This window comes from Petaurus breviceps, unplaced genomic scaffold (genome assembly GCF_028583685.1).
Source record: "Petaurus breviceps papuanus isolate PSGF00001 unplaced genomic scaffold, PetGlider_PUasm1.0 98, whole genome shotgun sequence".
Taxonomy (NCBI): Eukaryota; Metazoa; Chordata; class Mammalia; order Diprotodontia; family Petauridae; genus Petaurus; species Petaurus breviceps.
The window spans coordinates 37146674-37164454 of NW_027187460.1; the positions used below are offsets into that span (position 1 = coordinate 37146674).

A 17781-nucleotide genomic window follows, 5' to 3' on the forward strand; every position below is an offset into this window, starting at 1 on the left:
TTTTTTTTTTAAGTCCAAGTGCAGGATTGTAAAGCAGAGGCAGGTTAAGTAAGAACAGATATGGTATTTAATAGACAGTGAGAACACCTGCTTGAATGGATTGGAGGGTGAATTAGAGAGCTGAGTTGTCCTTAGAGTGGACTTGTAATTTCATTGATACAGGGCATTCTGGGTGAGAAAACTCCCTTTATCAATGCAGATTTGGTGCCTTCTCTGTCTATAATTTATAGTCTCAATGAATTGCCTGAGGAAATGGGAGATATCAGAGATAGAACTTAAGACTGATCAATTCCAAAACTAACTTTCTATTTAATATGCCACTACTCTCCCAAATACAACTGTCTCTTGCCACATGTTGTTAGATTTGCCAAGCTAAGTGGTCTCAACTTGGTGACTGTTTTCAGAGAAAGAATTAAACTGGTTTGTTCTTTTGGTCTCTAAAACAAATATATTATTGGATTTTGCTTTGGACATGTTAGCTATCTTTTAAGATATTTCTGCTTCCAGTTTAGATGAAGGAACTATTTATTAATCAAGTGACCCCCAAGAAATGAATTGAAATACAGAAGGAGGAAAGTAAGTGAGGGAAATAAAGCAGTCATCAGTCTTGCATTTCTGATATGGATATAGGAATGTTACAGGGTTAAGGGTATTGGTTGATAATCCTGAGAGAGCTCTATCCTTATGTTCCTAAAGAACACAGCTCACATCTCTAAGCCTGTTTTTCCTTATTCTGGAATGGGTTTAGTAGGATTTCTGCTATTTACAAAAGAGTTACAAGAATGAATAAATAGGATTGCCTGGGAACCATTTTGAGACTCTCACAAGGAAGGCCTCATAGACATTTGAGGCATAGCTTTGTTGGGAATGTTGGATTTGTTAATTGCCTATATCTCTTTGAGATTTGTGCATGAGTCAGAGCACTGTGTGTGTGTGTGTGTGTATGTGTGTATTTATGATTTGCAAACATTTTCATCTTGTAGTGTGAGCTCCCCTGGGCTGAGTGATGGGTTTTTCTTCTGCATTTGGTTGGTAAAGACATAAAATATAGCGTGATTCTCCCCTCCCCACTCCTATACGTTCTCTTTGACAAGATTGTATAATGCAGCCTGATAGGCAGGACTCGCAGGCCTTGATCACCAATGCCATCCACAGTGCCTGAGATAGCCGTTTCCAGTTGGCTGCTTGTGCATATCTGCATTTCTCTTCCTCCAAGGCTTATTGTTAGAAACCATGACTTGTCATCCAGTGCAGTGGGGAGGTGCCAGCCCTTACCAGAGTGGTGTACAGATACCCTCATTGCAATGCATGAACAGTTGAGCTTCCCCATTGCGTCAATGCCCTTTATAAATAGTCCTCCCTGGTGCCTGCTGGTCTTAGGCTCTATTGTTTGCATGGATATTAGGAAGCCTTGTGTATGACTCTGCGTGCATTAGAATCAGGCAGCTTGCTCTTTCACTTCTCTGGGGTTCTTAGTAGACACCTTATAATGTTTCTGGAGGGAGAAAGTCAGCTGTATCTGAGCTCAACTTAATGATGTAATAGGAGGGTAAACTCAGAGATTCACCCAGAAACCAGTGACAACATCATATTATTATGGATAAACACATTTGCTTCTGCGTGCTTACAGCCAAGCCTGAGGAAGAAGCAGGATCTGCCTCCGCTCCATTCCAACTTTTCCCCAGTGCCCAACACATGCCTGTTGATTGTTCTCCCTCTTTCTTTTCTATCACCCTGCTTTGCCTTCCTCTGTCATTTTTCTAATTTCCTCCTATCCTTTCTTCTAGTTTACTCTCCTTTCTGTCTTTCCCTCAGATGAGGTTGCTTAGGCAACTGATGCTTGCTCTCATTTTTTTCTCCTTTACACACTACTCACTCAGTCATCCTCATGCCATATTTTCAATCATTTTGGAACAGTCTGAAGAATGACAATGGCTGGGGTCTCATAACCAGTAACTCACCAGTCAGGAGGATAAGCTTCATAGTAGAGGCTTCTCTGGGTGAGAAAAACTCTGGGAAGGAGATGAAGTCACCCAGAGAACAAGCTGAGTGAGGAATGAAGTGATCATGGCTAGAACCCCTCATGAAATGGTCATCCTAGCCAGGGATGTGCCATTCAGAACAGCATCGTGAGTGTAGGTAGGCAAGGCTGCTAGTGAAGAAGTGGAACATTATCATTAGGTAACTTTCCCTTTCTGTAAGTTGTTAAATTGAGTTAGACCACCCATTAAGGGCGAACATCATAACTTGGGTTTTTTTTAATTCCATGAACCCCTTCCAACAAGCACAAAAACTTTGCTGTATCTTTACAATTATTTACTGCTTAAAATACCATTAAAGATTTTTCTAGCACTAACTCTTTGGACTATTGTTGCAAACTCCCTATAGAGTTCACTAACCACTAAGTGGGAATTCTGCATTAAAGGATTCTGTACATAGGATTCATATTTTATAAAAGCTCTTCCAACTTTGAAATGGGCTGGATGTGTAGTCATATGAGATTTAGATTTCAAACCTGCCTTTGACACTATGTAACCTTGGACAAATGACTTAACCTCACTAAGTCTTAGTTACCATATCTGTAAAACTAGGATAATGATACCTACAATGTTTACCTCATAGGATTATTGTAAGGATCACTGATATAGCCAAAGCACTATATAAATTTCACCTATTATTACTGTCCTTATTACTTAGAAGAAGAAAAAAGAGATGGCCTCACAAAAAGTATAGGTTCACTAAAAATAAGTCGTACTAAAATTTCCATGCCTTTTATTGATAAAGTTAATAAAATAATGGGCCAGGAGGATGCCATAGACATAATGTATCTGGCTTTAATCAAGGCATTTAACAAAATTTTTCATGATATCCTCAAGGACAAGATAGAGAAATGTGTTATGAATGATAGTAGTTAGGCAGATTTGGTGTCTGGTTGAGTAATGGTTTAGTGTCAATTTGGGGAAGTCTCTAGTGACATACTACAGTGCTCTGTCCTTGGTCTTGCCCTACTCATCATTTATATTAATAATTTGAATAATGGCAAGATTATTAAGTTTTCATAAGATAAAACTAAGAAGAGAGCTAATTCACTGGATGACCGAATAAGAATAGAACATTTTCTCAGGAAGGTAGATTAAAACTAACATAATTACATTTAGCAAAAATTGGTGTAAAGTCTTCCTTAGGTTCAGAAAATTACTTGCAAAAGTATAGAGTGGAAGACACCTGGACTGGCAAATATTTATGTCAGAAAGATCTGGAGGTTTTAGTTGACCACAAGATCAGTATGTACTAACAATGTGACATGACTGTTGGGGGTAAAGGGTAGGGAGCCAAAGTAGTCTTATTTTTTTTTTTGCTTTTTGGAGGGCAGTTGCCCAAGGTCACATGGCTAGTTTGTGTGTGTGTATGTGTGTGTGTGTGTGTGTGTGTGTGTGTTAAGTGTCTGAGGCTGGATTTGAACACAGGTCCTCCTGACTCCAGGGCCAGTGCTCTATTCACTGTGCCACCTAGCCGCCCTGCTAAAGTAGTCTTATACTATTATAGAAGTAAAGTGTTCAGACCATGCATGGGTCAGACTTCATCTAAGTTATCTGTCCAGTTTTGGATGTCACCTCTTGAATAATATTGAGAACTTAGGGTACCCAATATTGGCTGCCTTGAAAGAGTAAAAGTACCCTGTTTCCCTGGTAGCACTCAGATGTTCAGTGACTCTCTGAATGGGCTGTAGTAAAAGATGTGATGCACTTATATTGGGAGGAAAGTTCGACTACATAACCTCTTAAGTATTCTCTAATTCTTAAGAGTTTATGATTTGGTGGTACAGACTGAAATTCTATGCATCCAACACTGATGCAGTATGTTCCATAGTTAATTTGATCTTATAATTTCTATCCATAAATACTTGCAGATCATTCCAGATTTTTCTTTTGTTTCTCTGTTTACCCTGTAATTAAAGAAATTTTACCATATTATTCTCCCACACAAGTCAAGATGACCTGAGATTCTCTTTCAGGGCATAAGAATAGCAGAATGTCAGGATCTATGAGTTCCAGAGCTTAAGAGATTCACAGAATTGGGTGATTGGAAGGATCTTATTGACCATCTAGTTCAACTCATACCTGAAAAAAGAAATCCTTCTACAACATATATGATAAAAGGTCATAAGACTTTGCTTGAAGACCTCCACTGAAGAGAATCCCTCAAAGTAATCCATTAACTTTTTAAAAACTTTAATTAATTTATGAAACAAAACAAACATTCCCATAATGTGGTGAATAAAAAAGATGATTTCACATGAAACTGCAAATCTATTATGTACAACTTGCCATTCCTTTTAATAATAAAGTTATCGTGTAAATTCCTTTTTTTTCTTCCCTCTCTCCCCACTCTAGAGATGGCTACCATCAAACAAAAATATGTGTGTACATATGTAAAATCATTCTATACATACTCTTATTTATCAGTTCTTTCTCTGGATGTAGATAGCATCTTCCTTCATATGTCCTTTGTAGTTAATTTGGGTATTTATAATAGTCAAAATGACATCCATTTAAGGTTGTTCTTAAAACAATTTTACTGTTACTGTATACAATGTTCTCTTGGTTCTGGTCATTTCACTCTTCATTATTTCATGCAAGTCTATCCATGTTTTTTTTTCTATAATCAACAAGCTCATCATTTCTTATAGCACAGTAGAATTCCATTACATTCATATACCACAACTTGTTCAGCCACTCCCCAGTTGACAGGCATCCCTGCAATTTTCGGTTCTTTGCCACCACAAAGAGAGCTGCTATAAATATAATAGAACATATAGGTTCTTTTCCTTTTTCCCTAACCATCTTTGGAAATAGAACTGTGTGCAGCATAATAGCGGGTAAAGTGCTGAATGTAGATTCAGAAAATTCTGGGTTCAACTCCTACTTCAGACACTTATTAACAGTGTGACCCTGAGCAAGTGACTTAATATGTCTTAACTTGAGTTTTCTCCTCTGTAAAATGGACATCATAATGCTACCTATACCCAGAAATGTTTTTGAGGATCAAGTGAGAGCATATACATTAAATGTTTTGGCCATAAAGCACCATATAAGTGTGAAAATTGTTATTATAATATAACTCTACTTGTTGGGAAAATTTCCCTTTGCATTTAGCCTAAATTTGCCTCTGTGTGACTTTCTTGGCTGCCATATCATATTGGTAACGTATTTTGAGCTTGTGGTCTACTGAAACCCTCAGTTTTTCCCCCCCATTGTCAGTTCAGGTCTGCATAAGGGAGAATTGTGTACCAGTGCTGATCCACCAGTGATCTCAAAGGCTTCCTATCCTAACCAGGAGGGAAACTAGCTTCACAAATTAAAAGTGTGCACAATACCCCTTTAATATTGAAGCAATGGTTTATTTAAACTGAGTGCTATGGTCCAGCAGCACACATAGTTCCCATGGGAAGAACTAAGAAATAACTTGTATTTTACTAGCTAGATACTTTCTAACAATATCTTTAGGATGAAAAGGAGGGTTTTATTGTTCTTTATTTTGAAAAATGAAATGTAAGGATTGTTGAGTTTCCTGGGGTTTTCTTATCCAAATCCCAACAAAATCATTAGAATTTGGACTTCATGGGTTATTTGACTTACAGGATCCAGTTGAACAGAAGGGCATATTAGCATTTGTGAATTAATTTGAATTGATTCCATGGAAAAGCATCTCTTCACAGGAGAAAACTTTTCTCCCTCTTTTGTTTCCTCTGATGTCTCAAAATGCCCTTATTCTGGGCTGATAAGCACCATTAAGGGATGTAGAGATAGACATTAACATCTGTTTTTTTGTGTGTTTTTTCCCCTTTCTCCTAACCTTGAATAAGATGACACAATGGAAGACAGTAAAAGAGAGGACTGGGAAGTAAGCAAAGGACATTGCAGAATGGTAAGGGAAGAACTAGGTGATGCTTGGAGTTTTCAAATACATGCTAATAATGAGATGTTGAAAACATGTTTACCACTTTCTGAGATTTGGCCATAGAGAGCTCTGCTTTCCTCTAACAGTACATGGATGCAGTGCAGTGGTTGCTGTCTCTCATAGTATATTAGCTTTGGGGAATAATGAGAGAAGGTTCAGCTAACATTCTGTCATACCTTTGGGGACCTAAAATAGACATGTTTCTCCACTTCAAGAAAAATCCAGGTCATTATAGGAAAAGTTAGACTTTAGAAACATTAAATAATGAGTATTTCCTCTAAAAAAAAGAATTTTTGACTCTTGAAATGATTCACGCAAAATTTCCTTTAAGTACCACATTTCCTTGTTTCATCTTAGTTTGTTTACAGGTTATAAGCAATTTGAGACAAAGACCTGGACAAGGAAACTTAAATAGAAGTGGTAGGAGACACTGCCAAGATGACTAATGAGGAATAGAAGGATAAAGCATCTTGAAATTATAATAGGAAACAGGAAATGTGGTTAATTTCACAAAGTTCATTTTTTACACCTCTCCCCAATAATGCACCTAACTGTCCTGAACAGAGTTAAAAAGCCTTAGCATTTCATTTGTGGCCTTGGCTGCAGGACGGTACAATGACCAGTTCTGAGAGGAAATGCCTGAGATCTTGCTCTGTGTCACAACATGTTGACCTTGAGAGAATAAGGAGATTGTCTGTGCTGTGGTCTCTCTTAGGACATTAAAATAACAAATCCCCCTGTTTCCCATGTTTTAAATCAAGAGAATGATGTGGTATACATGTACGTGGGAAAGAGGAATGAGGCAAATGGAAAATCACTGAAAACAGTTCCTCTTTCTAACTTTTTTTTTTTTGGTATTAGCATGTCCTTGGGCAGTTTGAACTTTTTCTTCCTATTTAATTGTTTAAAGTCACTGTGAAATGGTGCATCTGTTTGTTCTTGGTTTTGTCTTCTACTGGGGAGGGGGAGGGAACATATTGGCAACTCTTAATGCAAGCAGAAGAAAGAACTTAGAATCCCCCGCTCCTTTCTAAATGGGCTGAAGAACAGTCCTCTGACCTTGGGGAAAGGGGAATATTGCTATTGTGTGATAAATCATTATTCTATCGTTTTAATTCTACCCCGTATGAGACAAACAAATGCACTGTGTATGTGTGGGTATGTGCTTATGTATGTATGTTTGCGTATGTATGCATTATTCTAGGCCATTTCCAAAGTATCTATCTTCTGCTGATGGAGGCCTGGGATGAAATAATATTTAAGCCATAATGATATGATAAGTAGATTAGCTTTGTTGGAAGATGTGTTCGTGGTATATCAAGGGAGTTCTTATTTGCAAAGTCAGGTAGCTAAAGGACTTTATCAGGGAACGACTGAGGGAGAAGGGGAGGATTGGAATACACTGGCTCTCATAGGCACTTCTAAGAGACTAGAGTAGACACTGGCCACCATGACAAACCATGAAAGAAGTAAACTAGGTGAATTCAAGACACTGTGGCTTTCAGTAATTTAGTATAACTTTTCCTGAGTTGTACACTGGAACATTCTGAGAGTTTATAAGATGTAAATGAGAAAACCTCAATGTCAAAATATTTTTCTCCTTTAAAATATTAAATATGAAGTTATAAATATCAATCAGTGTGTTATAGAGGAAGGAAACAACCTTGGGCAGGAAGCAAGGTACCTTGGTTGAAGTCTCAATTCATCCACTAATCAGTTGTATGACCTTAGTCAATCAGTAACTTTTATTAAGTGTTTATTATACCCCAAGCCCTGAGCACAGTAAAGGGGGTTACAAAAAAAGACAAAAGACTAACCTTGTGCTCAAAGAGCTCAGAGCCCAATGAGAAAAAAATGCACACAACTCAATGCAAGCAAGACATACATATATAAATATATGTGTATGACATGTACAGACATACATGTCTAAATATGTGATATGTGTGCACACCCATTATATAATACACATTGTGTATTTGACATATTTTATAAACAGTGTGCGTATACACACACACACACACACAGAATAAATCTGGGAATAATCAACAGAGGGAAAACAGTAGAATTAAAGAGGATTGGGACGTTGGGCCAAGTCACTTAATATCTGTGAGTCTTAGTCTCTCTGCCCCCTACCTCTGTAAAATAAGTGGGTTGATTCAGATGACCTCTTAACTTCCTTACAGTTCTAACATTTTCCAATTGATTCAAAAATATTTATCCTCACATGTGGTGTAGTCTCAATTTCATCCATTTTGCCTCAGTATTTTCCCAAGTTTCCTTTTATTTCAAGAGTATTTGATGTTTCCAAAAGCCATCAGACCAGCACTTAGAGTATTAATAAATTATATCAGGATATTTTGAGGCTGGAGCAGTCAAATTAATCTAAGTATTGGCCTAGTAAATAACAAAATAGTGGGAATGTGGTAATGAAACACTGGGGACTTTGCTTAAACTAGCTAAGAATGGCAGAGATTAATATAACTGAAGCTAAATAGTTATATTCTAGCTAAGAAGGACAGAGTGTCCTTTTTTGGACTTAGAAGGTATCCCCTCCCTTTCCTTTCTTCTGTTTGTATTGCTTGATTTAATAAGTAAATGAACTGATTTCTATTTTATTACTTGAATAATTTAGTGGATCCCAGGACCTCATCAATGTGTACTCTCCTCCTATCTTTGCATATTATACTTCATCCTGGAGGTAATGGAAAACCACTGGAGTTTATTGAGTAGAAGTGACATGGTCAGATTTGTGCTTTACAAGAATCACTTTGGCAGCTGAGTGAAGAATGGACTGGAGTGGGGAGAGGCTTGAGGCAAGGACACCAACCAGGAAGCTGTTACAGCAGTCCAGCTTGGGGGTAATGAAGGCCTACCCACAAGCTCCTTCTTGCATCATCACTTTTATTATTACCCCTATTCTCCATCCCAGCATCCCCCCCCTCCAAAAAAATTTATATTGTGTGTGTATATATATATATATATGTATAATATTACATATACACAATATGATATAAATATATATATATATAACCTGTTGTTTCCCCTGATGGAATATGATCTCCTTAACAGCAGAGACTTATTTTGATAATGAAATGGAGAATTAAAGCTTAAGGAGAACTTTGAGGCCATATAGTCCAACCTAAGGATGAGGAAATTGAGGTCCAGAGAATTTAAGTGACTTGCCAAAGTTACCAAATATCATACAGAAGAAACTTTGATTCCCCATCTGCTACTTTCCCCACTGTACCACAATATATTGTTCTTGCCACATAATAGGTACCTAATAATTGTGTATATATTAATTGATCTTTAATGCTGGGTGACTGTTTTCCTGAGAGCTCTTTGTTATGGCTGTTACTGTTATTGTCAGTGTTATTACTGTATTCCACACTGAAGGATTGTGGCATAACACATTATACCTATTCCACTGCCAGCAGGCAATGAGTAATAATACCTCATAGTCTGGATGAAATCTTTGAGGATTTACTACCACTTATAGAAAAATCTAAAAGCATGGAAGTGTTCACAAAACAAATACTGTACTGATCCAACTATAGACCATATTTTCCCCATACCTCTCGCTTGGATAAAGCCTGAGGATGGCCTGTAATTATGGTGAATGGCTAAGGTATAGCTTAAACCTTATTCTCTCCAGCAGCCTTCATCAAAGGAATTTTTCTTATTCCGGGTTCCTACACTGGCTGAAGAAGCCTACGTTGGATGCTGCTGCTGCTGCTACAGCTCGTGGTGGTCTCAAATTCCATTCCCTTGAAGTTTCTTAAGAATTTCCTGTATTCCTACTGCAGGCACTTCTCCCAAAACCTTGAGGATAGAAAGGGCCCCTTTCTCAAACAGCTTATACTCCCTTCTGCTCTACCTTCCTACTTGTCCACAGATCCCTCTGGGGCTGTCATTCTTTCCTGCAAAAAACTCTCCAAATCAATCAATCAATCAATCAATCAATAATCAATCAACCAAGCAACATTTATTAAGTGCCTACTGTGTGCCAGGCACTGTGCTAGACTCTGAGGATACAAAAAAAGAGATAAAAGATAGTTCCTGCCCTGAAAGAGCTTAAAATCAAATGGGGGAGACAACATGCAAACAAATATAGACAAAGCAAGCTATACATACAGGATAACTAGAAAATTATTCAGAGGATTTAGAGACAAACCCTTGATGTCCTTCCTCTTCATAGAGTTATATCATCCAACTCTCACCTTCAAGGAGTTGTAGTGTGCCCGGTGGCCAGAGCCTGATAATCTTGCTCAGCAGATGGGCTAAACCAGGTTAAGGGTAGCTGACAGTCTTTAAAAATGTTGGTGCATTAGGGGGATGCCTATCCCAAGCATAAGAAGACTTCTTCCAGTAGAATGTGTGAATGAGAACAGTTTGTTCCAATGGCATTGAAGGCTGCTGAAGTCAGTCATATTGACTCTGGAAGAGAGAGTGAGGCTGATGACTTTGTGTAACTGCCTCACTTAAATCCAACTCATAAGTCAAGATATCACTCCTCATGTCTTGGTGTCATTGGTCCTCTTCGCTTTTTTTTTTTGGAGGGCAGGGCAATTGAGGTTAAGTGACTTGCCCAAGGTCACACAGCTAGTAAGTGTTAAGTGTCTGAGGCCAAATTTGAACTCAGGTCCTCATGACTCCAGGGCTGGTGCTCTATTCACTGTGCCACCTAGACACCCCCCCCCCAATTGGTCCTCTGCAAATGAAGGATGAACAATATCATCCTACAGAGTTCTTTATAATTGAGTGAGGGACTGCCTTAGGAAGAGAACGAGAAGACAGAGGGTATGCAAGAGTATCATTTGAATTCACCCCTCAAGTGCAAAAAATTTAATTTCCCATGTTTATCATTCTAAATTTCCACCCTTACCTGGGGCTTTTTTTATATTTCTAAAAGCATCACCCTTTTGCTGTTATACCATTCATTTATTCCCTTAACATTTAGTAAGCATCTCTTACATTTAGAGCACTGTATTAAATATAGAGCGATAACATAGCATTTAGATGAGGTGTGGTCCTTGTCCTCATGGAGCATATACATTATTAAGAGAAAAAGATAAGCACAGATAACTAATATATAATAAGTGTCTTAGAGAGATGCTGAACAAAGAGTTAGACGAGATCCAAAGGAGCAGGTTATTATTGATAGGACATAAGAGACGGCTTTATCTGAGAGGTGACATTTGAGTTGAGCTTTAAAGAATGAGCAGGAAATTAGGAGGCCAAGAGAGGGAGGGAAGGTATTCATGATATAGAGAATAGTGTCAGCAAAGACAGGGGAAAAAGGAAGCAAAGAACACATTTAGGGGCATAAAGTGGTTCAATTTGGCAAGTACAGAAGAGTGATGAAGAATGATGTAAGACTGGAAAGATACCACCAGAGTAGAGAGGGCTTTCAATACCAGGCACAAAGCTTCGGCCTCTTTTTGTTAGGCAGCGAAAAAGCTAGTTGGTGGTGGCGGTTGTAGTGATGGGTTTTTTGTTGTTGCTATTTTGTGTGTGTGTGTGTGTGTGTGTGTGTGTGTGTGTGTTTTGACTTGGGGTTGGTAATTTCTTTATCTCCCTATCTTGCCTAGGCTAGGAATGCAGCTGCCACTTATGGGCCTGATGCTACTGTTAATCAATATGAAAGTTTTGACCTGTTCTGTTTGTCCTTCCTTAGATATCATGGTGGCCCCTTGCTACTGGGCACTCACCATGTTGGTGCCTGACTTAGTGTGGACACCCAGTCAACTGTAGTCCTCCAGCATCTCAAAACTGGAGCTCAAGTGATCTGCCAGCCTGAGCTTACCTGGTAGAAAGGATTATAGGTGTACCCTGTAATTAAAGGTACCCTCACAACTAGCTCCTTTGAAGATTTTTGAGCAGAAGAATAAAATAACTGATACATTAGAAAAAATAAGTCTAATAATGAAATTAAGGGTGGATAGGAAGGGAAAGAAAATGGAGGCAGGAAGACTTTTATAGGCTATAATAACAGTTGAATTAGGTGGTAACGATGGCTTATTATGAAGCTATTCATAATAGGGGGGCCCAGGTAAAAGTGGAAATTCAGAATGACAAACATGGTAAATTGAATTTTTTGCACTGGAGGGGTGAATTCAAATGATACTCTTGTATTCCCTCTCTCCTCTCATTCTCTTCCTAAGGCAGTCCCTCACTCAATTGTAAAGAACTCTGTGGGATGATATTGTTTGTCCTTCATTTTTGAAGATGACTAATGACACCAAGGAGGGGACATTTATGGAAATAGAAGCAAAAGGTCTTGGTGAATGCTTAGACATGAGTCGTGAGGAAGAGTCAGAAATATCGCTAGTGTTTCAAACGTGAGAAGCTGTGAATGGTGGTGCCAGTAATAGAAATAGTTAAGTCAGAATAATGGTAAATATCGATGCAGTACATTAAGGTTTGCAACATGCTTTCTACAGATTCTTTGATTTGTCATACAAATTTATTGGCAACAAGTTTAGAAGGGGAAATAATAATTGAGTTTAGGGTCATAGAACTGGAAGGGACCCCAGAAGCCATTTATTCCAGTGTTCAGTTTAAGCTGACCGTGGAACATACAGGTGTAGATGCCTTATAATTAGTTGAAAATCCAGTTGGAGAGAAGCCCAGGCTAGAAATTAAGTATAAAAGGTGATAGTTGAAACCTAAAGAATGAATGAGATTGCTAAGGGAGAAGAGTAGAAGGCCAAAGACATGTCATCCATCCGAAGATGATGGGAATGAGGCCGAGGAGCTGTGAGCAAAGTAGAAAGAGGATCCAAAGAGGGTGATGAAGACTGAAATCAGAGGAGAAGAGAGAATCTAGTAGGAGGAAATGGTCGATGGTTTCAAATGCTATACAGAGTTCAATTTTTAAAAACGGAGAGTTTAAAAACATTGCAGTTGGTAATTAGAATTGTTGGGAGGATCGCATATTTATTTGAAATATATTTTATATATGAATTATTATTATATATGATATAATCTTATGTAATAAATTATAATATATGTATACTGGTTTGAAATGAAAAGTACTATTCAAATAGGTCACGCATGCATATGTTCTTCAGCACTGCTAATCAGGAGAACAGTATTTTACTAAACTGAGATTATATTAAATGGCAAGTCAAATCACCAGCTTATAAATCTGATTGTGTGTATGAACTGCGTCTTGTCTTGGGGGAAAATGTCCAATAGAACAAGTTACCATTAAAAACTTTAGACTGTCGGCTCCTCGAGAACAAGGACTGTATTTTACTTTTCTTTGTTTTCCCAGCACTTAAAGGCATAGTGTCTAGTACCTAGTAGGTGCTTAATAAATGCTTGTTGAGAAACTGTTCAAATGCATAAATTATTCGTGTAATATAAGTCAGTATTCATCTATTGAAATTTTATTTCAACGTCTAATCATGGCATGGAAGTCTTTGGAAGACCAAGACAGTGGATTGCAAAGTCTGGCAGGTGGTACAAATCTGGAAAGGCTTTGCGTGCAAGCCTAGCAGTAGACTTAGTATAGGGTGTAAGTAGAGAGAGATTCGACACCAGAAGGCAAGCTATGAGATGATTAATTTTTCAGTCACAGCAACTCATAAAGAGCATCCACCAGGGCATGCAAGGGGTTGTGATCTGCATCAAGGGAGGGAATACCCATGCCAGCAAGATCATCTGTCTTTTGAGGTATTGTGGAAGTCAGCCTAAGTATTACAAGTCATAATTTTTAAAAAGAGCTCCTGTAGGCTATGAAGGAGCCAATCAAATGCTCATCAAGTTTTTGTGCTAAGCAAGATAATGGACTAAGTACCAATCCCTTCTTTCATCAGGCCAGTGTTGAAACTTGGGGAAAAATGTTTCTCATTTATCACACACACACTCCAAGACGGCTTGATAAATAGACTGTTTCACAGGGCTTGGATTGCACTAGAACACAAAACTGCAGTGTTTTTCAGCAAGTTCTGAACACCATTGGGCAAATACCAGCAATCAGGAACTTCATGCCAGAGTGCCTTCTTAAGGCACTGACATGGGGGTCAGAATGGGAGGGCTGAAGAATTTCTTGCTGACTTGGAGAAAAGTAGACATTTCTAGAAATTGTCTGGAGATTTGGGTCAGTACTAAATTGTGTTCAGGGTACATTGAAGGTCATTAATGGCAGGGAACTCTGGGCTACAACCCTAAGCTTTGAACACAACATCATGGAGGGAAAACTTGATTTCCCATAAAGCTTCTTTGAATGACACTGTAATCAATAGAAATGTGGACTAGGTAGGTGGTTTTACTGAAGCCATGTGGAATGTTGTTAGATCCAACAAAAAATTTTACAAAATGGTAAATAACAAAGATAATTGATATTAATGTTTGCAAAGGACTTTCACCTACAGTAATATATACTTCACATGCAAAGGTGTTGTGGATAAGGCGTTGGACTTAGAGTCAAGTAGATGGGGGATCAAATCCAATCTGAGACTAATTGTTGACCCTGGGCAAAGCACTTCACCTCACCATGTCTTGGTTTCCTAATCTGTAAAATGGGAGGGGGTAGCTGTAAAAAATAGTAAATCTATGAGGCTCCGATTATATCAATTAAACCTTTGTATTGACTGTGCAACTTGCCTCTCCTTCCTGGAATGCTGAGGACTAGAACAAACTAGAGACAGTCTGTGAATACCTTTGGCCATCCCCTTCCAGAATGGGGTTTGAACAAAATGACTTTTACTAGATTTTTACATGTCTGGAGTGCACTCCTTTCTACCTACCAAAATCCTTCAAGACTCTGATAAGGTTTCACTTCCTCCTTCCAAGGAAGGAAACCCCTCCTAATTTTCTCAGATGTCAGTGATTTTTCCCTCTCTTCTTCCATCTCTTCTCTTCCTCTCTTTCACCTGTTCTACCTCTCTAATTTTGCATTTCTAGCACTTTCATGCAGTGAAAGATGGCTGGATTTGGGGTCACATACTCAGCTCTGAAACTTACTACCTCAGTGACCTTGGAGAGTCACTTTACCCTTCTAAGGACTACATTTCTTAGTCTTTGAAAGGAAGGTGTTGAATCAAACCATTCCTATGATCATTTGCTCTTAGCACAGTCTGCTTTGCATCAGGCATATTTGCCTGCTGCTTTTAGAATGCTTTTAGATAGTAAGCTCTTTACAGGTAGGCATCCTGCCATTTTCATCTTTGCTTCTCATCCTTGCATGCATTAGATGCTTATTATATGTTGAGTTGAACTGAATGGGGGAGGTAGCATGGAGTTGTGGCAAGAATACTAGTCTCCGTGTAAGATCAGTGTTAAAATTTGGCTCATTGCTTCTTACCTGTGTGACCTTGGAGAAGTCACTTCATGTGTGTGGTCCTCACTTTTTAGAGTTGTAAAATGTAGGGCTTAAACTAGCTCATCTCAAAAGCCCATTGAAGCTTTATTGTCTATAAAACAATGAATTAATGGATTAGAAATGAATTTCATTGCATGGCAGTGCCTCTCAAAGCAGGGTGCTGGTTTTAATGTGTTTTCTTTTTCTTTGTGTTTACAGTCTGGCACAGTGAAGCTGTCAAAACCAGTGGCTCTGTGGACCCAGCAGGATGTCTGCAAATGGCTGAAGAAACATTGTCCAAATCAGTATCAGATCTACAGTGAGTCATTCAAACAGCATGACATAACTGGTAAAGTATGCAGTATCCAAAATATTTTATGCTTCTTTGTCCGCCGGATGACTTCTCTCCCTACCTTTTCTTAAAGTAGCACCTTCTCCCTGGGCCCCTCTGTGTTGAGCTTACTTTAGCAGGATTCTAAATGTTATATGTAGGTAAGCTGAGGCCAAACCATGTGCAACTTTGCTCTGATTTTATCCAACCATTAGTATTTGCCAGTTTCCAAGGCAAGGGATTTGAGAAATTCAGGAACAAAGGAGTATGCCAAGGCTGCAACGTGAAGAAAGACTTTGGATGCACAATTTGGGGGAGTTGGGAGCTTCTCAAGCTTATTATTGGTGTGCTTTCGACTTGAGGACAGTACCTTTTATGTTTTTTACCCCTAAATAAAACTATTAATACTAACCTAGTACCTTACAGATGTTAGTGAGATTAAAATGAAAGTCTACAGGATCCTTTAGAGGCATGAATCATGGTCCTATGAAGCCATCCATTTGCAAATTACTATATAAAGGTAAAAAAATTTTGAAAAAATATCCCCCATTTTATCTTAATTTTCTTTTCTACTTAATAACTACCAATAAATCCTAAATAAGGTTTTTGCTAGCTCATCCTCACCTTCAGTGTTAGGACTTTCCCCCTGCAGTTACTTTCCATATACTTTGCATTTACTTTATATTATGTGGCTTTCCTCCAGTACAATAGAACCTTCTTAAGTCAGACTCTCTTTTGGTTTTGTGTTTTTATCCCCATAATGAAACAGCCAAGGGATGAAGTAGACAGAACACTGCATCTGGATTCAGAAAGTCCTAAGTTCAAATGTGACTGCAGACACTAATTAGCTTTGTGACCCTGGGTGAGCCTGCCTCAGTTTCCTCATCCATAACATGGGGATAAAATTAGCACCCCTTTCCCAGGGTTGTTGTAAGGATAAAATAATACTTATAAAGCACTTTGCAAACCTTTAAGTGCTATAAAATGTTATTATTATTTTTAGTGCTCAGCACTATTCTTTGAACATAAAGAGATCTTTAAGAAATGTTTATTGAATTGAATTGGGCACTTTGAAGCAGATTCATTGTTAATATGATGCATTTCTTACCTGTGTGCCAAGCAGTTATTGGAATCCCCAGGGTAGCTGATATTGTCTATAGAATCTGTTACTATTTTGTCAAAACATTTTGTAAGGGTGATCCTTAATAAAAGTAAACCACCCAACTTGGACCCATAAATAGAATGGGGGTGAAAGCCATCAGTAGTAACTGAAGAGCAGAGAGGTGTTTGGAATTTCCTAGGGACAAGTATCTGGTATCATATCCCAACCACAGACTTGGGAGCCAGGACAGGGTTCCAGGGTCAGAGCACAAATGGAAAACCCAACCTAGAAGCATCAAGGTAACTTGAACTTGGGTCATGTCTTCTCTGGAAAGTTACAGCTCTGAGAAGAACACATCTGGAATATTGTATTCAGACCTAGGTGCCACAACACAGGAACTGGTGAGCTGGAAAGTGTCCAGAGGAGGACAATTGTAATGGTAAAGGAGCTTATGTTCTTCTCAGATGAGTCAGTTGAAGGAACTGGGAATATTTGGCCTAGAGAAGAGAAGACTTGGTGAGATATAGGGTAGAATGGTAGGGTTTTTTTTTTCCTCCAAATATTTGAAGAATTGCCATATGAATGGAATTAGTCTAGTTTTATTTGGAAACAGAGGTAAAAATCAAAAGTAATTTGCAGAAAGCAAATTTAAGTTTGATATCAGGAAAACTTCATCACAGAGCTATTCAAAAGTAGAATGAGCAGCCTCAGGAAGTGGTGCATTCCCCTTTGTTGGATGTCTTCTGGCAGAGGTTGGAGGACCACTTGGGTATGTTATATTGGGAGTTCTTTTCAGATATGGCAGAGATTCTATTACTTCTAAAGTCAATTCTAACTCTGAAATTTTATGTGACTATGAAAAAAAGTGATCCTTACATCATTTTAGAGAGATAGATGAAAGAGGCGACTTTACCTGAAAGGACAGGGCTAATTATTAAAATCTTGCTGGGGGAATTTGATCTTGTTAGAAGAGCCAGTATAAAGAGGATGAGTCAGTGGGGGAAAAAGCACTTCAGGAAGATCTCTATGAGTAGGTGAGGGAGGAGGTGAAATTTAAGACCTGATGTCTGTAATCCT

General features: G+C 38.4%; 1 protein-coding gene across 5 annotated transcripts in view; it reads left to right on the forward strand.

Moving 5' to 3' along the window:
* SAMD12 (sterile alpha motif domain containing 12) overlaps positions 1–17781 on the forward strand; it is a 604883-nt gene that overhangs the window by 283162 nt on the left and 303940 nt on the right. For 4 of the 5 annotated variants that reach the window (XM_069081255.1, XM_069081254.1, XM_069081258.1 and 1 more), the window contains one exon: positions 15491–15620. In XM_069081255.1, the coding sequence (XP_068937356.1) occupies positions 15491–15620 (130 nt within the window). The remainder of the gene's footprint in view (positions 1–15490; positions 15621–17781) is intronic. The other variant, XM_069081256.1, reaches the window with a different exon arrangement.